The 26,703-nt window shown below is 37.8% G+C and overlaps 2 protein-coding genes and 1 long non-coding RNA gene across 3 annotated transcripts; all 3 read left to right on the top strand.

Moving 5' to 3' along the window:
• The first annotated feature begins 13,582 nt into the window (after positions 1-13,582).
• LOC140882307 (uncharacterized) lies at positions 13,583-14,451 on the top strand. The gene is made up of 3 exons (XR_012150194.1): positions 13,583-13,723; positions 13,812-13,879; positions 14,371-14,451. It is a non-coding gene; the product is annotated as an uncharacterized lncRNA (long non-coding RNA).
• A 1,263-nt stretch (positions 14,452-15,714) lies between these two features.
• LOC140861413 (cysteine proteinase RD21A-like) lies at positions 15,715-16,388 on the top strand. Its single transcript, XM_073264435.1, has 3 exons — positions 15,715-15,861; positions 15,981-16,253; positions 16,317-16,388. Exons 1-3 carry the CDS (start codon positions 15,715-15,717, stop codon positions 16,386-16,388), a joined length of 492 nt encoding a protein of 163 aa, XP_073120536.1.
• LOC140882297 (GTP-binding nuclear protein Ran-B1-like) lies at positions 16,312-18,037 on the top strand. Its single transcript, XM_073288233.1, has 6 exons — positions 16,312-16,500; positions 16,860-16,950; positions 17,047-17,213; positions 17,326-17,403; positions 17,585-17,644; positions 17,789-18,037. Exons 3-6 carry the CDS (start codon positions 17,158-17,160, stop codon positions 17,835-17,837), a joined length of 243 nt encoding a protein of 80 aa, XP_073144334.1. The 5' UTR covers positions 16,312-16,500; positions 16,860-16,950; positions 17,047-17,157; the 3' UTR covers positions 17,838-18,037.
• The last annotated feature ends 8,666 nt before the right edge of the window (positions 18,038-26,703 follow it).

Here is a 26,703-nt window from a genome sequence, read left to right on the forward strand (position 1 = left end):
GAGCAGATACCAAGCCAATCCCGGTCAAATGCATTGGAAAGCCGTGAAGGATATTCTTAAGTACTTGCGAAGGACTAAGAATTTGTTCATGGTTTATGGAGGGAGAGAATTGAAGTTGGAAGGCTATACCGACTCTAGCTTCCAATGTGACGTGGATGACTCAAAATCAACCTCTGGATTTGTATTCGTGCTCAATGGCGGTGCTGTCTCTTGGAAGAGTTCCAAGCAGGACACCACAGCGGATTCCACCACTAAGGCAGAATACATTGCAGCATCAGCTGCTGCTAAAGAGGCGGTTTGGATAAGGAAATTCATCCAAGAGTTGGGTGTAATTCCTGAAGCTGTTGGTCCAGTTCCGGTGTACTGTGACAACACGGGTGCCGTTGCTCAGGCAAAGGAACCAAGGTCTCATCAGAAGTCCAAACATGTACTGAGGAAATACCACATCATTCGGGAGATCGTGGAAAGAGGAGACATCAGTGTTGAGAGAGTGGCCTCTATAGACAATATCGCTGATCCGCTTACTAAGCCCTTGCCAGGACCATTGTTTGACAAACATCGCGAAGCAATGAGATTACGTAGTATGACTAGTTGGCTTTAGGGCAAGTGGGAGATTGAAAGAGTGGGTGCCCGGTTAGCCAACTTGTGGCTAAGGGCTTTTATGACTCTATGTAAAACAATCTTTTGTTTAATATAATTTACACTTTTATAATGGCATTGACTTTATCTTTCTTCATATTGTTATATTATGATATACTATTGTTGTTTTGATAAAGACCTTGAATATACTATAGTGTATGTAAGATGTGGTAGCACATGATTCTAAATTGTTCCTAGTCAATTGAGCCGTCCGCAAATAAGGATAAGGATCGCTCGAGATTGAGACTAGCATTTGCGATGCCTAGTACCACGTTTCATTGGTATGGAACATAGAGATGTTCAAAGCATGCAAATGGATATTCATATGATGAATAATCGAACTACCCTATTCGGACTTTCCAAGTGGTTATCACTTATCGAGTGGATAAAGTCCGCGGTTTTGGTTGTACACCATTAGTCCTTATTACTTGAAACATCATTGAGACTCTATATGCTAGTACTGTACTTTGACTCGTTTACCGACTCTATTGGGGTCATCAGATGTCGGGATTGGGTAGAGTTACGACACATATAGGAGTCGATGCTTTGTTGTCAAGGATTCACCACATACTTGCGAGTGTGGATATCCTATGCGATCTGAGGAGATATTAGTGTGTCGAATCTCTGGCCAGAGTACATGATGTGTTTTAGGTTAATGGGCTATCCTAGTAACACATGCGATGTCACTATTTGATCTCCAAGATGTTATGCATAGTTATCGAATCTCGAACGACTCTCGATGCACCAATGGTTGTTGATTCGATCGGGATATATGGATGAAGGGACCATACTGTACGCTAACCAAAATCTACTGGTTCTTGCAGGCACTATCAGTAATACCTAGGGAATCATGGGGCGATGTTGCTAGGCGCTCTTACCATGATTCGATGGGTAAGTCGGAAATTGTTGTTCCGAGTCACAAGGAGTTGTGAGCCCACGGCTAGATGTATTCCTGAACCATTGAGGGTTACACAAGTAATGGATTACTAAAACCCCGTAGAGATAGTTAAATTTAAAGAGTTAAATTTAATGAAAGAGAAGTTGGACTTCTTAACTAAAGGGAGTGAGATTTCCTAAAATGACATAGGGATGGGTATTTTTGGAAATCACTGAATTCGGATTCAGAAAAATTATCTTGACTCTAAAAGATGCAAAAATGGTTTCTGTGCACATTTGTGAAATCAGTTTATCAATCGGAGTCACGATGAATTTTATATTAATTTCTATAACAACAGGCTTGGCTTGTTGGGCTTAAGTTATGGATTGTGGGTTTTAAGGAGTTAGAGTCCTGAAACAATTATAACTAGAAATTATCTATAAATAGAGGTGTTGGGTTCGAAAATCATACACATTGTATATTGCAATTTTCGAAAATACACTCTAGAATTTTCAAGGGGATTTTCGAAATCCTCTGTTCCTTTTGGAGAAAATTCGGGTTGTGATTTTTGTGAAAAATTACAATCCGGATTAACGGATCATATCTGTTTATTCTCTACGCAAACTTCTGATTGATTTCTAGTGCATTCAATCAGAGGGTTTTGTTTTCTATTCGTGGACCTGATTGAAGAAACGTTCGTTCATCCGTTCTGGGGATAAACAACAAGAGCAGATTCTATTCTATTGGAGTCCACAATCAAGCCTTTGCTTGACAAGGTAAAATATTTAATAGTGATTATTTTTTTTACTTACACAAATTTAATCGTAAAAGTTTTGATACCCAGATATGGAATCGTTCCATATTAATAAAATAAATTTTTAAACTTCCGCTGCACCGGGTATCAATTCTAATTGATCTGAACACAGTTTTCCAACAAAAAGTATTCGCCTGAACTGCAGGGCGAAAAATGCTGGATCCATATTCTCCAACCAATGGTCGATGAAGGTCCATCAGAGTGCGGTTATTTTTGTCTTCGGACATATCTTCAAACTCCTCTTCAGATTCGAAATTAAGGGCCAAGTTATGCGGCCTTCGGTCTCTACATATGCAACGAGGAGTGCTTTCAATCTCCAAATCAAGTGGTATAAGGTTTTCAATATCTCAAACACGGCTCATATAACATGAGATACTCCTGAAATAAAAAATAAAGCGCACAAATCAAATACTAGATTAAAAATTATACAAAATAAAATAAACCTAGTCTCAAATAAATAATCAATCCTAATAGTAAAAAAATAGTCCCCGACAACGGCGCCAAAAACTTGACCGATGATTTCTATTGGGAATTTATTGCAAGTGTACTAGGTCAAGTTATAATATTATTGGATTGAGTACAAGTCGATCCCACCAAGACTATTGTTTAAAAATTAAGATTTAAATTATTCAATTTAATCTAGACTAAATAAAATGAGAGATTTTTATGAATTAACTAATAATTGAAATAAAATAAATTATTCTAAAGCAAAAAATTTAATTAACTTAAATTAAAAGAGCATATTAAATTTAAGACGGATTCAAATTTCAGGAAAATGACCAGGAACACACAACGATACCAGACATCGATGATTGTCACGGATTGGATTTAATCAAGCAAGAATCATTCATATTCACAACAAAATTTCCTAGAATAATTATTAATCTATTTCTAGAATTAATAATCCTATTTTCATTTAACAGTTCAATTATTTCTAAATGAATTTAATTAAACAAAAACGCATTCACGAGTTATGGAATTCCATCTTTCTCCTAAAATCGCACACTGAAATCGAATACTATTTTTAGTCGGTTTAACCATGTGTTGATTAATATTTTTTAAGCTAATTTCAATCTTTTCTTTTTCAAGTCCAGATCGAACAACATACATGCAATTAATTGGCCAGATTAAAAGCAATAATTATGCACAAATATTAATCAATAAATATAAAATAAATCAAAACATCAATCAATCAATTTCATGAACAAAAATCAATAGTATAGCCCTATCGTGACCCCGGTCAAAAGACGAATACTACATAATATCAAAAAGAGACAAAAATATCATGTTCGAATACATCATAAATAAATCAGAAAGAGAAGAATAAAGAAAATCTCAGTGATGGTGCCGAATCTTGCTTGCGTTCTTCGTTTCTTCTTTTCCAAGCTCTCAGCCGTCTTTCAGAAATCTGGCAAAAGTTCAAAAATCAAAAGTCCTCTCAAGTTAGGGCTTGATTCTATTTATATTTTTCTCCCACAAAACCCTATATTTCGTCCAAAATAATGTCCAATATTGCCAAAAATAATAAGAGTCTCGAAATTTCCAAATTCTGACAATAAAGTTTTTCCAAATTCGCGAAGTGCCTGGACCCTGGACAACCATCGTGCAGACCTCCGGTATTTTTTCTATCTTGTGAACAGTGTTGGAGAACGGTGATCAGATCAATCAGAATTGATACCCGGTGCAGCGGAAGTTTAAAAATTTTATAATGGAACGATTCCATAATGGGTATCAAAACTTTACGATTAAATTGTGCGTGTAAAAATTAAATCACAATTAAATTTTTATCTCCAATCTCGAATCGAGATTATGGACACCAACAGATTGCTCTGCTCTTGTTGTATCTCCCAGGAACTGATGGACGAACTATTCTTCAATCAGGTCCACGAACAGAGATAATTAATCCCTCTGATAGATTGCACTAGAAAATCTATCAGAAGTTTCTACGAAGAGAATTAACGAATTTGATCCGTTAAACCAGACTGTAATTCAAAATTCACAGGCTGGATTTTCCCGAGTAGAGAGGGAAGGGGGCGGCCACTTTAGAGAGAAAATAACTAGGTTTTCGAAAATTGTGACCTATTGTGTCTAATTTCTGTACTGCAATAACTTATTTATAATGTAGGCCGCTAACAGCTTAGGGCCCATTAGTCATAAGTTCAAGCCCGACAAGCAAAGCCCGCATGTTCAGAAATTAATATAAAATTCATCATGACTCCGATTGATAAACCGATTTCACCAATGTGCACAGAAACCATTTCTGCACCTTTTAAAGTCAAGATAAATTTTTCTGAATCCGAATTCAGTGATTTTCAAAAATGCCCATCCCTATGTCATTTTAGGAAATCTTACTCCTCTACTCTTAAATAAGAAGTCCAACTTCTTTGTTCATTAAATTTAACTCTTTAAATTTAACTATCTCAACGGGGATTAAAAATTCATTACTCTGTGTGACCCTCAATGGTTAAGGGATACAGCTAGCCGTGGGCTCACAACTCCTTGTGACTCGGAACAACAATTTCCGACTTGCCCATCGAATCATGGTAAGAGCGCCTAGCAACATCGCCCCATGATTCCCTAGGTATCAATGATAGTGCCTGCAAGAACCAATAGATTTTGGTTAGCGTACAGTACGGTCACTTCATCCATATATCCCGATTGAATCAACAACCATTGGTATATCGAGAGTCATTCGAGATTCGATAACTATGCAATACATCTTGAAGATCAAATAGTGACATCGTATGTGCTACTAAGAAACCATTTCTTAAAACACATCATGTACTCTGGCCAGAGATTCGTCACACTAATATCTCCTCAGATCGCATAGGATATCCACACTCGCAAGTATGTGGTGAATCCTTGACAACAAAGCATCGACTCCTATATGTGTTGTAACTGTACCCAATCCCGACACCTGATGACCCCAATAGAGTCGGTAAACGAGTCAAAGCACAGTACTATCATATAGAGTCTCAATGATGTTTCAAGTAGTAAGGACTAATGGTGTACAACCAAAACCGCGGACTTTATCCACTCGATAAGTGATAACCACTTGGAAAGTCCGGATAGGGTAGTTCGATCATTCATCATATGAATATCCATTTGCATGCTTCGAACATCTTTATGTTCCTTACCAATGAAACGTGGTACTCTGCATCGCAAATGCTAGTCTCAAACTCGAGCGATCCTTATCCTTATTATCGGACGGCTCAATCGACTAGGAACAGTTTAGAACATACAGTGACTATAAGATGTGTTTCATGATAGCCATCCCCATGTGCTACCACATCTTACATACACTATAGTATATTCAAGGTCTTTATCAAAACAACAATAGTATATCATAATATAACAATATGAAGAAAGATAAAGTCATTGCCATTAATAAAAGTGTAAATTATATTAAACAAAAGATTGTTTATACAAAGAGTCATCAAAGCCCTTAGCCACAAGTTGGCTTACCGGGCACCTACTCTTTCAATCTCCCACTTGCCCTAAAGCCAACTAGTCATACTACGTAGACCCATTGCTTCGCGATGTTTGTCAAATAATGGTCCTGGCAAGGGCTTAGTAAGTGGATCAGCGATATTGTCTGCAGAGGCCACTCTTTCGACAGTGATGTCTCCTCTTTACACAATCTCCCGGATGATGTGGTATTTCCTCAGTACGTGTTTGGATCTTTGATTAGACCTTGGTTCCTTTGCCTGAGCAACGGCACCCGTGTTGTCACAGTACACCGGGACTGGACCAACAACTTTAGGAATAACGCCCAACTCTTGGACGAAATTCCTCATCCAAACGACCTCTTTAGCAGCAGCTGATGCTGCAATGTATTCTGCCTCAGTGGTGGAATCCGCTGTGGTGTCCTGCTTGGAACTCTTCCAAAAGACAGCACCGCCATTGAGCATGAACACAAATCCAGAGGTTGACTTCGAGTCATCCACGTCACTTTGGAAGCTAGAGTCGGTATAGCCTTCCAATTTTAGTTCTCTTCCTCCATATACCATGAACATATTCTTAGTCCTTCGTAAGTACTTAAGAATGTCCTTCACGGCTTTCCAATGCATTTGACCGGGATTAGCTTGATATCTGCTCGTGACACTCAGAGCAAATGCTACATCCGGTCTGGTAGATATCATCCCATACATGATACTACCTATGGCTGACGCATATGGTACATGTGTCATTTTCTCTATCTCTTCATCAGTCTTGGGACACATAGACTTGGATAGAGAAACTCCATGACACATGGGTAGATGTCCTCTCTTGGACCCATCCATTGAAAACCTTTTCAATATGGTTTCGATGTAAGTTGATTGAGTGAGTCCTATCATTCTCTTAGATCTATCTCTATAGATCTGTATCCCTAGAATATAGGATGCCTTACCCAAATCCTTCATCGAGAATCTACCTGATAACCATATCTTTGTTGACTGCAACATCCCTACGTCATTCCCAATGAGTAGGATGTCATCAACATAAAGTACTAAGAATGTCACAGCATCCTTAACTACTTTCTTGTACATGCACGGTTCCTCCGGGTTCTTGATGAAACCAAAATCCTTTATTGTTTCATCAAATTTCTGGTTCCAACTTCTTGATGCTTGTTTTAGACCATAGATTGATCTCTGAAACTTGCATACCTTATGCTCGCTTCCCATGGATGTGTATCCCTCAGGCTGCGTCATATAGATCTCTTTCTTAATGTTTCCATTAAGAAATGCAGTCTTCACATCCATCTGCCATATCTCATAGTCATACCAAGCAGCTATGGCAATAAGGATTCTTATGGACTTGAACATTGCAACTGGTGAAAAGGTTTCATCATAGTCAACTCCTTGTCTTTGAGTATAACCTTTCGTCACCAATCGCGCCTTGTAGGTCAATACCTTACCATCAGGCCCAAGCTTTCTCTTGTAGATCCATTTACACCCTATTGGAACAATTCCATCAGGAGGATCTACTAAAGACCAAACTTGGTTTTTATGCATCGAATCTATTTCCGACTGAATAGCTTCAAGCCATAAATTTGAATCCGCATCAGAAATTGCTTCCTTGAAGTTTCTTGGATCACATCCAACATCGGGTTCATCTTGATCCCCTTCAAGAAGAAGACCATATCGATTAGGAGGTCTAGAAGTCCTCTCGGATCTTCTAAGTATAGGCGTGTCTATCAATGGTTCCTGAGGTGTAGGATCGTTATTTTGTATTTTGGGTTCTTCTCGAATTTCTTCGAGTTCCATCATCTCGCCTTTCTTATCCAATAAGAACTCCTTCTCCAAGAAGGTGGCATTCCTTGAAACAAACACCTTTGTTTCAGCAGGATGATAGAAATAATATCCGATTGAATTCTTCGGATACCCTACAAAATAACATAAGGTGGATCGACTATCCAACTTATCTCCCACTGTCTGCTTCACGTAAGCAGGACATCCCCAAATCCTCAAGTACGAATACTTAGGAGCTTTGCCATTCCATAACTTGTATGGTGTTTTGTCCACTGCTTTAGTGTGGACGTTGTTCAACAACAATACTGTCATTTCAAACGCGTAGCCCCAAAACGAAGGTGAAAGCTCAGTGAAGCTCATCATGGATCGAACCATGTCCAACAAAGTTCGATTACGACGCTCCGATACACCATTCAGCTGAGGTGTCATAGGAGGAGTCCACTGAGAGAGAATCCCATTCTCTTTCAGATAGTCCAAAAACTCGGTACTCAAGTATTCTTCACCTCGATCCGATCGAAGTGCTTTAATACTTTTACCTAGCTTGTTTTCTACTTCAGCCTTGAATTCTTTGAACTTTTCAAATGCTTCAGACTTATATTTCATTAAATATAAATACCCATACCTTGAATAATCATCAGTAAAGGTAATGAAGTAGGTGTGGCCGAATTGAGTACCAATTCTAAATGGACCACAAACGTCTGTATGGATCAAATCCAACAGATTTTGACTACGCTCAGGTTTCCCCTTAAAAGGAGATTTAGTCATTTTTCCTTTCAGGCAGGATTCATAAGTAGGTAGAGAGTTAATATCAGACATATCAAACATGCCCTCTCCCACTAGCTTGTTCATCCTCCTTGAGGAAATATGACCTAGCCTAGCATGCCAAAGGTTTGCCGGGTTTTGACTATCGATTTTCCTTTTGTTTGTTGTTGCCGGTTTATCAACATAATTTATTGGAACGTCTTTTAATTTTAAGTTATATAGATCATTTTCAAGTTGTCCATTTCCAATCAAACATTCATTCTTGTAAATATTGCAAATCTCATTCACAAAATTGCAAGAATAACCATCTCTATCAAGCATAGAAACAGAAATAATGTTTTAATAAAATCTGGAACAAATAAAACATCTCTCAAAAGTAACTTAAAACCGTTCTGCAAAATTAAATAAACATCTCCCACAGCTTTAGCTTCAACTTTGGAACCATTTTCGAGCCTCAGCTGGGTCTCACCCATCCTTAGCCTATTACTTCTTGTCATCATTTGCAACTCATTGCAAATGTGAGATCTACATCTGGTATCCAATACCCAAGAAGTAGTATTAAGGAAAACATTTATTTCAATGTAAAACATACCCTTTGCAGTTCGCAACTGCTCGAGGTATTCCTTGCAGTTACGTTTCCAATGACCGGGTTTCTTGCAGTGATGGCAAACTTGTTTAGACTTGTCCAATTTTGCATGTAACATTTGGCCTTGAGATCATGGTCCAACCATTTCTCTAGTTCGGCCAACCTTTCGGCAGTTACATCAGCCGGGGCTGTTTTCGGAGAAGCCTTTTCTAACACTTAGAAAATGTTTTCCGAACTTAGGACAATCTTAACTTATGGAATCATTCTGTATTGTTTGCGCCAGTAAGTTTGTTTTGTTGGAGAATTGAAACATGAAGATTCATCATAATGATATACTGAGATGAAACAGACAATTATCGATGATTGTTTAATTAATTTACTAAGACATAAAATAGGCGAAATTTATTTTATGAATCTCACTCCCACTATTTTAACGATTTCACTACCCTCTAGTGAAAACGGGAAACTGTTTTCCTTAGTGAGAACATGGAGTCCAATTGACAAACTATGGTCCCGAATAATATCAGCCAACCATAATTTTCAAAAGGTAGAGCCCAATTGCTTCCAAAGCAACCTCTACGTTTTTACCTCATGTCCAATAAGGGCCCAATAATATGACGCCGTTTATTGTGACATGTCAAGATGACCCATCAATATTAAGTTGTGATGGACGGTCGCCATGTGGATCCCCCAATAATATGAGCCGATCCCATGAGAGTTCCACCCAACTTACAACATGTGTCGATCCAATGTACAGCTTTCCGACGAACGGGCCCCCCCCAATAATATGAGCCGGACCGTATCCGCGGGTAGCATCTCATACATTGATCGTTGATGGAAGGTAGGAACATTTAAACAATTTTAAATTTCCTTTATTTATCTTGATATCAATTTTAAATCATATTTAAAATGAGGGATTTTAATTTTGAAAATTTGTCTCATCATTTTTAAAATTTTGTATGCTTGCCGGATTCACACAATTTTGTCTAAAACATGCATACAACAATAATATCATATATTATATAGGATGATCGATTCCATTTCTAATCGACCCGTGGTTGCCAATCACGAGTCTTAGTCCAATCCTAGGTAATATGCAGTATGCAATGCAATCCTATTACATTGAGCTTCCAATTTACATTTCTTCTGTCTTTATTGTCTGCTGGGCCCACCTCCATCTTCAAATCTTCATCTCCCACTAAGTCTAATGTATTTAGAATAAATAACCATGACAAGTAGGGGATACATTTCAAGGGGTGGGAACGGGCCATAAACCAGGCCCACTTTTATTACATATGACAATTCATATTGGGCCATAAACCAGGCTCATTAATAAATCTAACAACAATAAAAACAAATGTAAATTCCTAACATACACCTACAAAATTAGTCATGGCAATCGATCATCCTTATCCAATAACATTTAATTCAAAATTAATTTATTGGATAACATGCAATGGCAATTTAAATTTAAAAGGATAAAATCATATTCCATATATAAAATCTTATTTTACATACATAATCATATTTTATCCTTTTATCAAATAAAATCATATTTTATCTATAAAATCCAATTTTATACATAAAATCATATTTTACTCAATATATCCATAAGATCATATCTTATCATCAATTGTACCAAAAATAATTAATTTCATAAAATCTGATTTAACGGATAAAATATTTAAATTTTCCAAAAATTCAAATTTATCCAAAAATCAATTTTAAAATTTTTGGACTCGAACAATTCGATCCGATGCCTCGTGGACCAATCAAAAATAATTTTCGATCGGACCAAAAATAGAATTTTAACATATTAAAATTTAATTTTAAAATTAAAAAATTAATTTTTCGCGGGCTGCCCGGGACACTCCCGGGCTGCCCGCGCCCCAAAGGGCTCGGGCCGGGCCGCGACGATCGCTGCCCCCCCCCCCCCCCCGGGCAGCGATCCAATCGCTGCCCAGGTTTTGCCCGAAAAAAAAAATTTTTATTTTTAAAATATTTATTTTGTTTCAAAAACCGAGGCTTAAAATTTTTTGTACAATCGATTAATTTAATCGCTTGATCTGAGCAACCTGGCTCTGATACCACTGTTGGAGAACGGTGATCAGATCAATCAGAATTGATACCCGGTGCAGCGGAAGTTTAAAAATTTTATAATGGAACGATTCCATAATGGGTATCAAAACTTTACGATTAAATTGTGCGTGTAAAAATTAAATCACAATTAAATTTTTACCTCCAATCTCGAATCGAGATTATGGACACCAACAGATTGCTCTGCTCTTGTTGTATCTCCCAGGAACTGATGGACGAACTGTTCTTCAATCAGGTCCACGAACAGAGATAATTAATCCCTCTGATAGATTGCACTAGAAAATCTATCAGAAGTTTCTACGAAGAGAATTAACGAATTTGATCCGTTAAACCAAACTGTAATTCAAAATTCACAGGCTGGATTTTCCCGAGTAGAGAGGGAAGGGGGGCGGCCACTTTAGAGAGAAAATAACTAGGTTTTTGAAAATTGTGACCTGTTGTGTCTAATTTCTGTACTGCAATAACTTATTTATAATGTAGGCCGCTAACAGCTTAGGGCCCATTAGTCATAAGTTCAAGCCCGACAAGCAAAGTCCGCATGTTCAGAAATTAATATAAAATTCATCATGACTCCGATTGATAAACCGATTTCACCAATGTGCACAGAAACCATTTCCGCACCTTTTAAAGTCAAGATAAATTTTTCTGAATCCGAATTCACTGATTTCCAAAAATGCCCATCCCTATGTCATTTTAGGAAATCTTACTCCTCTACTCTTAAATAAGAAGTCCAACTTCTTTGTTCATTAAATTTAACTCTTTAAATTTAACTATCTCAACGGGGATTAAAAATCCATTACTCTGTGTGACCCTCAATGGTTCAGGGATACAGCTAGCCGTGGGCTCACAACTCCTTGTGACTCGGAACAACAATTTCCGACTTGCCCATCGAATCATGGTAAGAGCGCCTTGCAACATCGCCCCATGATTCCCTAGGTATCACTGATAGTGCCTGCAAGAACCAATAGATTTTGGTTAGCGTACAGTATGGTCCCTTCATCCATATATCCCGATCGAATCAACAACCATTGGTATATCGAGAGTCGTTCGAGATTCGATAACTATGCAATACATCTTGAAGATCAAATAGTGACATCGCATGTGCTACTAAGAAACCATTTCTTAAAACACATCATGTACTCTGGCCAGAGATTCGTCACACTAATATCTCCTCAGATCGCATAGGATATCCACACTCGCAAGTATGTGGTGAATCCTTGACAACAAAGCATCGACTCCTATATGTGTTGTAACTGTACCCAATCCCGACACCTGATGACCCCAATAGAGTCGGTAAACGAGTCAAAGCACAGTACTAGCATATAGAGTCTCAATGATGTTTCAAGTAGTAAGGACTAATGGTGTACAACCAAAACCGCGGACTTTATCCACTCGATAAGTGATAACCACTTGGAAAGTCCGGATAGGGTAGTTCGATCATTCATCATATGAATATCCATTTGCATGCTTCGAACATCTCTATGTTCCTTACCAATGAAACGTGGTACTCTGCATCGCAAATGCTAGTCTCAAACTCGAGCGATCCTTATCCTTATTATCGGATGGCTCAATCGACTAGGAACAGTTTAGAACATACAGTGACTATAAGATGTGTTTCATGATAGTCATCCCCATGTGCTACCACATCTTACATACACTATAGTATATTCAAGGTCTTTATCAAAACAACAATAGTATATCACAATATAACAATATGAAGAAAGATAAAGTCATTGCCATTAATAAAAGTGTAAATTATATTAAACAAAAGATTGTTTATACAAAGAGTCATCAAAGCCCTTAGCCACAAGTTGGCTCACCGGGCACCTACTCTTTCAAACAGTAACCACACGGACCCCGGACACGGGTCCGTGCACACCTCCGGATGTCTTCTATCTCGGATTTCTTCACAACACTAATGCACGGAGGTTCATCCAGAAGGGATACGGGGTCTGGACATTAAACTGGGCCAAATTTCCTTTTTAGCAATATGCACGGACCCCTTTCCAGAATATGCACGGGGTCCGTGCATTTTACTGGGCCGACTCTTTATTTTACACAAAAGGCACCGACCCCCTTCCAGAAGATGCACGGGGTCCATGTAGTTTTCTTCTCTTCAATCTTCTTGGCGTCTTATGATTTTTCCGTGTTTTTCGGCCAAGTTCCGATCTGGCATCGCTTTGTTTGACTTTTCTTCACTATTTAAGCTTTCTCAAATTTTAGTCAAACCTACAAACACATAAAATTATGACGACTTAGGCGTAAAACTCGGAATAAAAATGCCAGATAAGCACGAATACGACAAAATAATATGCCAATTAAGCTGTATAATTTGTGCTTATCTTTGGCCATATTTTAATTAAAAACGACAACAGTCTTTAAAAAACCGTTGTCATATATATGTCAAAGACAACGATTTTTATGACCTACGACAACAGTTTTAATTAATCGTTGTGTATGTGCGTACTTTTTGAGGTCTAAGACAACACTTTTTGTAATCCGTTGTCGTTTTATTATTTATTTATTTTTTTAAAAAATATACACATTACATAATATGATAATAACCTACTACTAGACGCTCGAGGCTTATATTTCTCTTTCCCCGATCATTCATTTCTTCTACGCGCATCGTCTCTTCTCTCTCCTCCCGCGATCCATTTCCGATTCGAAGCTAGTGCCGCCAATATCTCCATTGTCGGCTGGCCATTTCGCAAACGGTAAGTAGATCTGGAATCCTTTCGTCTAGGGAAACATTTCCATACCATTTTGCCCAATTTTTGACTCATTGTTTTCGGAAATTTGCAGCTGCCACCGCCAAACTCCACCGCCATAGTTGCCGACCGCCAATTGGGAGTTTTTTCCTACACTATAAGGTATATTTCGAATTTGAGGGTTTATACATTGGTTTTTTTGTTAAATTCAAAAATTTTGAATTTTATATGTTATTGTAATTAGTTGTACATAGAATATTTTACCCGATTGGATATGTTTGTAATTTTGTGGACAATTTGGAAGCCCTTATTTTGGATTTTTTTATATCAGTCTAGCTAGATTGTAATTTAGCCAATTTTATGAGTTGGTTAATTTTTTTGGAAATTTCTAATATTAATTTCGAATTTACAAATTAGGTATTTCGATTTATTGTAATTTTGGAGTCGCTGGTGCAAAAATTAAATGAGTAAATTTATTTTTTATAAATATTTTGTAATTTAAAGTAATGATTTCAAGTTTGAATCTGTTGGCATTAGTATTAAGATAATTAAGACATGCATTCATTATATCATAATTTTAATATGAATGATTTCTACATAAATTTAAATGATAAAAAAATTAAAACCTATGAAAATGTATGACCTCCTTGCAGGTAGCCCAAGCTTTAGCAACTCCAATCGTGTCTTCAATCTCGAGTTTACAGCTTGGATCAAAAAATTATACACAGTTGTTCTCTCTGGGTTGAGAGGAGAGGAGAATCTCTGATGGGGTTAGGCAACAGCGGAATGCGCTCAAGCCCGTCTCCTCGCCAGCTCCCTCACCCGCGCCTTCTCTTCCCTCCTCATCTTCGACGCCACCTCTTCTCGCTCACCGGACAAGGTATGTGGTGTATTCTTACGTTATAAGCCTGACATGTTTCATTTTTGTCTTGTGGTTATGTTTGTTACCTTTTTTGCCTTGTTTAACCCCAAAACTATATGATTTTTGTGCCTCTTGAAGTGCCCGATAACAATATTGTCCATTTTTTTGATTGATTTATTTAACATAACACGAGGAGATGTTTCGAGGAATATTTCCTGTCAGCTGAATTTTCTTTTGGAAAGTTTAGTTTGCTATTTTTTTTTGTGGAGGAATTCGTTGTCAATAGGGAATGAACTAATTTCTCCACAAGGAGAACAAGAGAATCAGAATTTCCGAGAGATCTATGATTTTTAACATGGATTTTTATTTTATAGAGATATTAGACTACACTTAGCCGATATAATTTTGTCGCTGTCATCATTTATTTTTCTTTAAGTGCATTAAAAAATCATTCATCCATATGCTGTTCAAGAGTCATGAATGAATAAATTATTTTTCTAGGCCTCTCTCTTTCCTTTTTGCCGTGTCCCATAGCTGGGAAACTTTTGGCTCCACGCCTTTAAAAGTTGTAATCTTTTAGAAAAATATTGTGCGCTACAAACTCTGTTAGAACATAATCACATATGGCCCAAATCGGAAATTTTATTTGCTCTTTTACTTCTATTGTGTTGATACTTAATGTGCCAAAAATGATGCATGGTTGATTGATTTTTTTTTAAAATTTTTAAGGAAGTTGTTGGGCGTTCTCCACCATTTTTGGTGTGGAAGGTATTAACCAGATAGTGACCGGACATTTGATCTCACTTTCGGAGCAAGAGTTGGTCGATTGTGATGCAAGTTATGATCAAGGGTGCGATGGAGGTCTCATGGACTATGCGTATCAATTCATTATCAAGAATGGAGGAATTGACTCCGAGGAGGATTATCCCTACACAGGAAGGGATGATAGATGTGATCAGTACAGGGTCAATTTTTATATCTTTATGCAAAGGAATTTAATTTATCTGACATGACCTGATCCAGATTGTGTATACATATCAAGCTTAGCTTACAACTCTTTGGTTGTCTGCCGACTTGTGTGGAATTATACTAAGTGCATTAACATGGACTTGACTATTTCCTTGGAACATTTGATATGAAGAAAAATGCAAAAATTGTGTCGATTGACGGCTATGAGTACGTGCCTACTTACAATGAGAAGGATTTACAAAAGGCTGTTGCAAATCAACCAATTAGTGTTGCTATTGAGGCTGGTGGGAGGGACTTCCAATTGTATGAATTAGTAAGTTTTGTTGCACTCCAACACTGAAACACTAGATCTTCACCCTTGATAGTTTAGTGAGTCATCTGTCACATCGCCTCCTGTTGTTTATCTCAGCATGGTTCCGCAAATTTCTGCAGGGTATATTCAAAGGGAAGTGTGGAGTCTCACTAGACCATGGTGTGGGTGTTGGTTACGGAACTGAAAGTGGTGTTGATTATTGGATAGTCAGGAACTCGTGGCGCGCGAGTTGGGGAGAAAAGGGATACATAAGAATGGAACGTAATGTTGCATCAAAATCTGGTTTATGTGGTATTGCTGTGGAGCCCTCTTACCCAACCAAGACCGGCTCAAATCCTCTCAACCCCGTCCCATCTCCTCCAACACCCCCATCACCTACCCCGTCACCATCGGTTTTTTTGTTTTGTTCTTGTTTTTTTAAATGTAATTTTAACATTTTTGTCCACTTATGATAGGATGAAAGGCCGTATATTGAGGTTATATATGCAACTTTATATTGGCTTAAGCAGATGGAAGCAAAACAATAATACAGATGGTAAGCAGATTGGTGCAACTTTTATGTGAATTTGAATGTATCAGATTTTACTGCTGGGACACAGTCGGACAGGAGAAATTTGGTGGCCTTAGAGATTGATACTAGTAAGTGAATTTTGATCTTGAGAACCGTTCCTATAGTTGCTATAATTCTTGTGATTTTTCTTCTATGTCATGGTGCATCATGAGTAACTTGGTTGATGAGAAAAACCAATGTCCATATTTTTAACTCAACTTGGTTGGATGTGGGTATACTTTAGGCTTCGTAGAGTATTGCATCTCATGGTGCATCATTAGTAACTTGGTTTATGGGAAAAACCAGTGTCCATTTCGTTAACTCAACTCGGTTGGATGTGGGTATAATTTAGGCTTCTTAGAGTATGGTATCGATGTTTGTCTTGTTTTTGGCTGACCATTTGAATGTATAAGAATGATGTTTATATTGTGTTGTTGGACTATTGCAGCATCCATGGGCAGTGTGCCATCATCTTGTTTTATTTAATAGCTCGACTTACATACAAAAATGTCCCCACAATGGCACCGTGATCTTTGTCGGTATGTTGTATTCTTTATTTAAATTGTGTTATATTTTTGGATTTAAAATTATGGTGGCATAATAACATATGACATTTTCTGCTACCAATATTCAAGGTTTGTGAGAATATTCCTGTAGTGCTTTGCGGAAACAAGGTTGATGTTAAGAACAGACATCAGGTTACCTTCCACAGGAAAAAGAATCTGGAGTATTATGAAATATCAGCCATGAGTAATTATAATTTTGAGAAGCCCTTCCTGTACCTCGCCAGAAAAGTTGCAGGGTATGTACACAGTTGATTACATTTCAAGAAACCATGCTTATGCCTTATCATTTAATTTAGCATTTGTTGTTTTTTTGAAGAATTGGATTGTTTGCCATGTTTTTGTTTGCAGCGATGCCAGTTTGCATTTTGTTGAGTTTCCTGCTCTTGCTCCGCTAGAAGTTCACATTGATGTTGCTGCGCAGCAACTGTAAGTATCTCTCTTTCTCCTACATGGCCAAAAATGGCTAAAACTCCACGCACGTCAATATAAAATCTTCCTTCTTCCTGTGTTTTTTTTTGTGCAGGGGCTAAGGGCTAGACTATTGTCTTGTAGTCTTTCTTCCTTTAATATATATACATATATATTATAAACATCATTTTGTTGCCAGGTGGCTCGGGAAAGTAACGTTGGAAACGTACATATCGCATTTCCACAGATGGCTGCAGAGGTACGTGGGAAATATTCTTAGCTTGTAATGTTTCTTGGTCAATATTTAAAGAAATGAGTCGAATGATCTTCATCAGAAAAAAATTAGCGTCACTTTTTTTTTTTTTTTATTTCTAATCTGTAATCTTGTTCTAAATTTTTGCAGGGGATACAAGTGGATCTTAATCTTTGCTGAAACGAGTGTTCCAAGTTAATTTATATAGATTAGTTCATAGCTCTATTTTAGAGTGTAGATTTAATTTATGTTTAGTTCATAGCTCTATTTTAGAGTGTAGATTGAATTAGAATTAGAGTTTTGATTTATTTGTAATATTGAAAAATGTATATTAAATTTATTTTGGAAATTTTAAATTTTGATTTATTGATAATATTAAAAATTTGTATATTAAAATTTATTTTTTATTTGAGAAACGACAACGGATTTTATCCATTGTTTTTGTCATTTTAAACTATTTTATTTTTCAGTGTTGTTAAAAGTCCGCTAAAAGACAACAGATAAAATTCGTTGTCATTGAGAGAAAAAAAACGGCTAAAATCCGTTGTCGTAGGGAGAAAAGACAACGGATAAAATCTATTGTCGTTGAGGGAAAAGACAATGAATTTTATCTGTTGTCGTAGGGAGAAAAGGCAATGGATAAAATTTGTTGTCATTAGGCTCACTTTCAACAACACCGAGAAGTACAACAGTTTTCTGCAGCCTATGACAACGGATTTTATCCATTGTCTTTAGCCGTTTTTCTTGTAGTGATGCATGTATTATGTGTTTGCATGGATTATGTGATTGAATATTTTATATGCCTTTATATACAACATGTCAAGACTGTATGTTGCATACATGAGCATATTGAGCCTTATCTTAGAGGTTTCCTGTAGTAGGACACTCACCCTACGAGTGTTTGGATGATTGGATATGTAAGTCTTGTGTCAGGTCACCGTGATGGTTGGACATATGTACTAGTATAAGGTCACCAACATCCAATGGGTATAGGAGCCATCACTTGATGCGACGGCGCAGCGTGCTATATATCCTAAGCCCGATCTATGATCTTGTTTCTGTTGGAACGCGGTCGTTCTCCGGATCGAAAAAGAAAGTGATACCCGGCGCGGCGGAAGTTTTGGAACGATTCCATATGGGTATCAAATTCCTACGATTAAAATTGATAACATAAAATTTAAACAATATAAATTTTACCTTAAAATCTCGAAGCGAGATTATGGACACCAGCAGATTAAACTGCTCTTGTTGTATATCCCAGGAACTGATGAACGAACGTTTCTTCAATCAGGTCCACGAACAGAAATTTAATCCCTCTGATAGACTGCACTAGAAAATCTATCGGAAGTTTCTACGAAGAGAAAATTAACAGATTTGATCCGTTAAACCAGACTGCAAATTCGAAATTCACAGGCTGGATTTTTCGAATAGAGAGAGGAGAGGGGGCGGCCACACCTAGAGAGAAAAACTAGGGTTTTCGAAAATTTTGTGACCAGTTGTGTGTAATTTCTGTACTGCAATAACTTATTTATAATGTGGGTTGCTAACAGCTTAGGGCCCATTAGTCATAAGTTCAAGTTTGACAAGCAAAGCCCGCATGTTCAGAAATTAATATAAAATTCATCGTGACTCAGATTGATAAATCAATTTCACCAATGTGCACAGAAACCATTTCTGCATCTTTCAAAGTCAAGATAAATTTTCTGAATACGAATTCAGTGGTTTCCAAAAATATCCATCACTATGTCATTTTAGGAAATCTTACTCCCTCTACTTTTAAATAAGAAGTCCTACTTCTTTATTCACTAAATTTAACTCTTTAAATTTAATTATCTCAACGGGGATTAAAAATCCATTACTTGTGTGACCCTCAATGGTTCAGGGATACAGCTAGCCGTGGGCTCACAACTCCTTGTGACTCGGAACAACAATTTCCGACTTGCCCATCGAATCATGGTAAGAGCGCCTAGCAACATCGCCCCATGATTCCCTAGGTATCACTGATAGTGCCTGCAAGAACCAATAGATTTTGGTTAGCGTACAGTACGGTTCCTACATCCATATATCCCGATCGAATCAACAACCATTGGTAAATCGAGAGTCGTTCGAGAGTCGATAACTATGCATTACATCTTGGAGATCAAATAGTGACATCGCATGTGTTACTAGGAACACCAAGTAACCTAAAACACATCATGTACTCTGGACAGAGATTCGTCACACTAATATCTCCTCATATCGCATAAGATATCCACACTTGCAAGTATGTGGTGAATCCTTGACAACAAAGCATCGACTCCTATATGTGTCGTATAGAGTCTCAATGATGTTTCAAGTAGTAAGGACTAATGGTGTACAACCAAAACCGCGGACTTTATCCACTCGATAAGTGATAACCACTTGGAAAGTTCGGATAGGGTAGTTCGATCATTCATCATATAAATATCCATTTGCATGCTTTGAACATCTCTATGTTCCTTACCAATGAAACATGGTACTCGGCATCGCAAATGCTAGTCTCAATCTCGAGTGATCCTTATCCTTATTAACGGACGGCTCAATCGACTAGGAACTGTTTAGAATATACAGTGACTATAAGATGTGTTTCATGATAGCCATCCCCATGTGCTACCACATCTTACATACACTATAGTATATTCAAGGTCTTCATCTAAACATCTTATAGTATGTCACAACATAACAATATGATAAAATATAAAGTAAATGCCATTATAAAAGTGTAAATTATATTAAACAAAAGATTGTTTATACATAGAGTCATAAAAGCTCTTAGCCACAAGTTGGCTCACCGGGCACCCACTCTTTCAATCTTCCACTTGCCCTAAAGCCAACTAGTCATACTACGTAATCCCATTGCTTCGCGATGTTTGTCAAATAATGGTCCTGGCAAGGGCTTAGTAAGTGGATCAACGATATTGTCTGCAGAGGTCACTCTCTCGACAGTGATGTCTCCTCTTTCCACGATCTTCCGGATGATGTGGTATTTTATCAGTACGTGTTTGGATCTTTGATGAGACCTTGGTTCCTTTGCCTGAGCAACGGCACCCGTGTTGTCACAATACATCGGGACTGGACCAACAGCTTCAGGAATAACGCCTAACTCTTGGACGAAATTCCTCATCCAAACGGCCTCTTTAGCAGCAGCTGATGCCGCAATGTATTCTGCCTCAGTGGTGGAATCCGCTGTGGTGTCCTGCTTGGAACTCTTCCAAGAGACAGCACCGCCATTGAGCATGAACACAAATCCAGAGGTTGACTTCGAGTCATCCACGTCACTTTGGAAGCTAGAGTCGGTATAGCCTTCCAATTTCAGATCTCTTCATCCATAAACCATGAATACATTCTTAGTTCTTCTCAAGTACTTAATAATATCCTTCACGGCTTTCCAATGCATTTGACCGGGATTGGCTTGATATCTGCTCGTGACACTCAGAGCAAATGCCACATCCGGTCTGGTAGATATCATCCCATACATGATACTTCCTATGGCTGACGCATATGGTATGTGTGAAATTTTCTCTATCTCTTCGTCAGTCTTGGGACACATAGACTTAGATAGAGAGACTCCATGACACATAGGTAGATGTCCTCTCTTGGACTCATCCATAGAAAACCTTTTCAATATGTTGTCGATGTAGGTTGCTTGAGTGAGTCTTATCATTCTCTTAGATCTATCTCTATAGATCTGTATCCCTAGAATATAGGATGCCTCACCCAAATCCTTCATCGAGAATCTTCCTGATAACCATATCTTTGTTGACTGCAAATCCCTACGTCATTCCCAATGAGTAGGATGTCATCAACATAAAGCACTAAGAACGTCATCGCATCCTTAACTACTTTCTTGTACACGCACGGTTCCTCCGGGTTTTTGATGAAACCAAAGTCTTTTATTGTTTCATAAAATTTATGGTTCCAACTTCTTGATACTTGTTTGAGATCATAAATTGATTTCTGAAGCTTGCATACCTTATGCTCGCTTCCCATGGATGTGAATCCCTCGGGCTGCATCATATAGATTTCTTCCTTAATGTTTCCATTAAGAAATGCAGTCTTCACATCCATTTGCCATATCTCATAGTCATACCATGCTGCTATGGCAATAAGGATTCTTATGGACTTGAACATTGCGACTGGTGAAAAAGTTTCATCATAGTCAACACCTTGTCTTTGAGTGTAACCTTTTGCAACCAATCGTGTCTTGTAGGTCAGTACCTTACCATCAGTTCCAAGCTTTCTCTTGTAGATACATTTACACCCTATTGGAACTATTCCATCGGGAGGATCTACTAAAGACCAAACTTGGTTTGCATGCATCGAGTCTATTTCCGACTGCATAGCTTCAAGCCATAAGTTCGAATCCGCATCAGAAATTGCTTCCTTGAAGTTTCTTGGATCACATCCAATGTCGGGTTCACTTTGATCCCCTTCAAGAAGAAGACCATATCTAATAGGAGGCCTAGAAGTCCTCTCGGATCTTCTAGTAATAGGCGTGTCAATCAATGGTTCCTGAGGTGTAGGATCATTATTTTGTATCTCGGGTTCTTCTCGAATTTCTTCGAGTTCCATTATCTTGCCTTTCTTATCCAATAAGAACTCCTTCTCCAAGAAGGTGGCATTCCTTGAAACAAACACTTTTGTTTCAGTAGGATGATAGAAATAATATCCAATTGAATTCTTCGGATACCCTACAAAATAACATAAGGTGGATCGACTATACAACTTATCTCCCACTGTCTGCTTCACGTAAGCAGGACATCCCCAAATCCTCAAGTACGAATACTTAGGAGCTTTGCCATTCCATAACTCGTATGGTGTTTTGTCCACTGCTTTAGTGTGGACGTTGTTCAACAACAATACCACCGTTTCAAGAGCATAGCCCCAAAACGAAGGTGGGAGCTCAGTGAAGCTCATCATAGATCGAACCATGTCCAATAAGGTTCGATTGCGACGCTCCGATACACCATTCAGCTGAGGTGTCATAGGTGGAGTCCACTGAGAGAGAATCCCATTCTCTTTTAGATAGCTCAAAAACTCGGTACTTAAGTATTCTCCACCTCGATCTGATCGAAGTGCTTTAATACTTTTACCTAGTTTGTTTTCTACTTCAGCCTTGAATTCTTTGAACTTTTCAAATGATTCAGACTTATATTTCATCAAATATAAGTACCCATACCTAGAATAATCATCAGTAAAGGTAATGAAGTAGGTGTGACCAAATTTTGTACCAATACTAAATGGTCCGCAAACATCTGTATGGATCAAATCCAATAGATTTGACTACGCTCTGGCTTCCCTTTGAAAGGAGATTTAGTCATTTTTCCTTTGAGGCAGGACTCACAAGTAGGTAGAGAGTTAATATCAGACATATCAAACATGCCCTCTCCCACTAGCTTGTTCATCCTCCTAGAAGAAATATGACCTAGCCTAGCATGCCAATGGTTTGCTGGGTTTTGACTATCGATTTTCCTTTTGTTCGTTGTTACCGGTTTATCAACATAATTAATTGGAACGTCTTTTAATTTTAAGTTATATAGATCGTTTTCAAGTTGTCCACATCCAATTAAACATTCATTCTTGTAAATATTGCAAATCCCATTCACAAAATTGCAAGAAAAACCATCTCTATCAAGTATAGAAATAGAAATAATGTTTTTAACCAAATCTGGCACATATAAAACATCTCTAAAAAATAACTTAAAATCATTATGCAAAATTAAACAAATGTCTCCCACAGCTTTGGCTTCAACTCGAGAACCATTTCCGAGCCTCAGCTGGGTCTCACCCATCCTACGCTTGCGACTTCTTGTCATCACCTGCAAATCATTGCAAATGTGAGATCCACATCCGGTATCCAATACCCAAGAAGTAGTATTAAGTGAAACATTTATTTCAATATAAAACATACCCTTTCGCAGTTCGTAACTGCTCGAGATATTCCTTGCAGTTACGTTTCCAATGACCGGGTTTCTTGCAGTAATGGCAAACATCCTTGGATTTTTCCATGTTTGAAGCCTTTGTCTTGTTCTTCTTCTCGGGTCCGGTTTTCTTGGATAGGGCAGAACGTTTCTTACCCTTTGTACTTGGCCCCTTCTTAGCAGAAGAAGAGGAGCCCACCAAGAGAACCGGTTTATCCTTCTTTAAAGTAGCTTCATAAGTTACAAGCATATTGACCATCTCTTCAAGGGAGGCCTCTATCTTGTTCATATTGAAATTCACCAAAAAACCGTCAAAACGATGAAGGAAGAGAGAGAAGTAATAAGTCCACATTGAGTTCATGCTCCAATACCAATTCAAGCGTTACCAACTTCTGAATGAGCCAAATCACGCGTACCCCATGATCACGGACCGAAGTCCCTTTACGCATGCGACACGTCATTAACTCTTTTACAGTAGCGAACCTTTCAGCTCTCGATTGAGCCCCAAAAAGTTCCTTGAGTTGTGCGTGAAGGTCAGCAGCATTCACGGTATCCTCAAATCGCCTCTGGAGTTCATCAGACATCGAAGCTTGCATATAGCATTTGGCCTTGATATCATGGTCCCACCATTTATCAAGTTTGGCCAACTCTTCCGGACTTATATTAGCTGGTGCTTCCTTCGGAGGAGATTTTTCTAACACGTAGAACATCTTCTCCGAGGTCAAGACAATCTTCAACTTACGGAACCATTCTGTATAGTTTGCGCCAGTGAGTTTGTTTTGTTCGAGAATAGAGAATAGTGGATTGCGCGAATTCATCTTAATGAAATACTGAAAAGAAACAGACAATAATCAGTGATTGTTTAATTAATTTACTAAGACATAAAATAAGGCGAAATTTATTTTATGAATCTCACTCCCACTATTTTAACGATTTCACTACCCTCTAGTGAAAACGAGAAAACATTTTCTTTAGTGGAAAACATGGAGTCCAATTGACAAACTATAGTCCCGAATAATATCAGCCAACCATAATTTTCAAATGGTAGAGCCCAATTGCTTCCAAAGCAACCTCCATGTTTTTACCTCATGTCCAATAAGGGCCCAATAATATGACGCCGTTTATTGTGACACGTCAAGATGTCCCATCAATATTAAGTTGTGATGGACGGTCGCCATGTGGATCCCCAATAATATGAGCCAATCCCATGGGAGTTTCACCCAACTTACAACATGTGTCGATCTAATGTACATCTTTTCGACGGACGGGACCCCCCAATAATATGAGCCGGACCGTATCCGCGGGTAGCATCTCATACATTGATCGTTGATGGAAGGTAGGAATATTTAAACAATATTTAAATTCCCTTTTAATCTTGATATCAATTTTAAATCATATTTAAAATAAGAGATTTTTAATTTTGAAAATTTTTGTCTCATCATGCAAATTTTGTATGCTTGCGGGATTCATACAATTTAGTGTAAACATGCATACAACAATAATATCATATATTATTTTAGGATGATCGATTCCATTACTAATAGACCCGTGGTTGCCAATCACGAGTCTAAGTCCAATTCTAGGTAATATGCAAGTATGCAATGCAATCCTATTACATTGAGCTTTCAATTTACATTTCTTTGGTCTTTATTGTCTGCTGGGCCCACCTTTTGTCTTCAAATCTTCATCTCCCACTAAGTCTAAAATTTACAATAAATTTCGATGACAAGCAGGGGATACATATTTAAGGGGTGGGAATGGGCCATAAACCAGACCCACTTTTATTACATATGACAATTTATTTTGGGCCATAAACTAGGCCCATTAATAAATCCAACAACAATTAAAACCAAATGTAAACAACCTAACATACACCTATAATATTAGTCATGACAATCGATCATCCTTATCCAATAATATTTAATTCAAAAATTAATTTATTGGATATCATGCAATGACAATAAATATAAATAGATAAAATCATATTTCATACATAAAATCTTATTTTATATATAAAATCATATTTTATCTAGTTTATCCATAAAATCATATTTTACATATAAAATCCAATTTTATACATAAAATCATATTTTATTATCAATTGTACCAAAATTAATAATTAAAGATTTAATTTATTGGATTAAATTTATAAATTTCCAAAATTCAAAATTTATCCAAAAATTAATTTTCTTAAAAATTTTGGGCTCAAACAATTTTGACCCATTGCCTCGTGGACCAACTGAAACAATTTTCAATCGGGCCAAAAACTGGGCCCAAAACCATTTTGGGCTAGAATTCATAATTCAAGGAAAAAATTATTTTTTTTAATAAAAAAAATTTTTTGGGCAGCCCGGGACAATCCCGGGCTGCCCGCCGTCGCTGGGCTGGACTCGTCCAGCCCAGCCGCTGGGCCGCTCCATGCGGCCCAGCTGCGTGGGCTAGGGCAACGCTTGCCCTAGCTCGCGCAGGGCTGCTGCGTGCAGCCCATCTGCGCGCAGCTTTGCTGCTCGCTGCCTTCGGGCAGGGGGCAGCCCCGAAAATAAATTTTTTTTTTTCGTTTTAGTTTTCTGAAAAATCGAGGCTTTGTACAATCGATAAAATTTTAATCGTAAAATTCGAGAACAACCTAGCTCTGATACCACTGTTGGAACGCGGTCGTTCTCCGGATCGAAAAAGAAAGTGATACCCGGCGCGGCGGAAGTTTTAAAATTTTTATATGGAACGATTCCATATGGGTATCAAATTCCTACGATTAAAATTGATAACATAAAATTTAAACAATATAAATTTTACCTTAAAATCTCGAAGCGAGATTATGGACACCAACAGATTAAACTGCTCTTTTTGTATATCCCAGGAACTGATGAACGAACGTTTCTTTCAATCTGGTGCACGAACAAAAATTTAATCCCTCTGATAGACTGCACTAGAAAAGCTATCAGAAGTTTCTACGAAGAGAAAATTAACAGATTTGATCCGTTAAACCAGACTGCAAATTCGAAATTCACAGGCTGGATTTTTCGAACAGAGAGAGGAGAGGGGGCGGCCACACCTAGAGAGAAAAACTAGGGTTTTTGAAAATTTTGTGACCAGTTGTGTTGTAATTTCTGTACTGCAATAACTTAT

This window comes from Henckelia pumila, chromosome 1, assembly GCF_033568475.1.
Source record: "Henckelia pumila isolate YLH828 chromosome 1, ASM3356847v2, whole genome shotgun sequence".
Classification (NCBI taxonomy): domain Eukaryota; kingdom Viridiplantae; phylum Streptophyta; class Magnoliopsida; order Lamiales; family Gesneriaceae; genus Henckelia; species Henckelia pumila.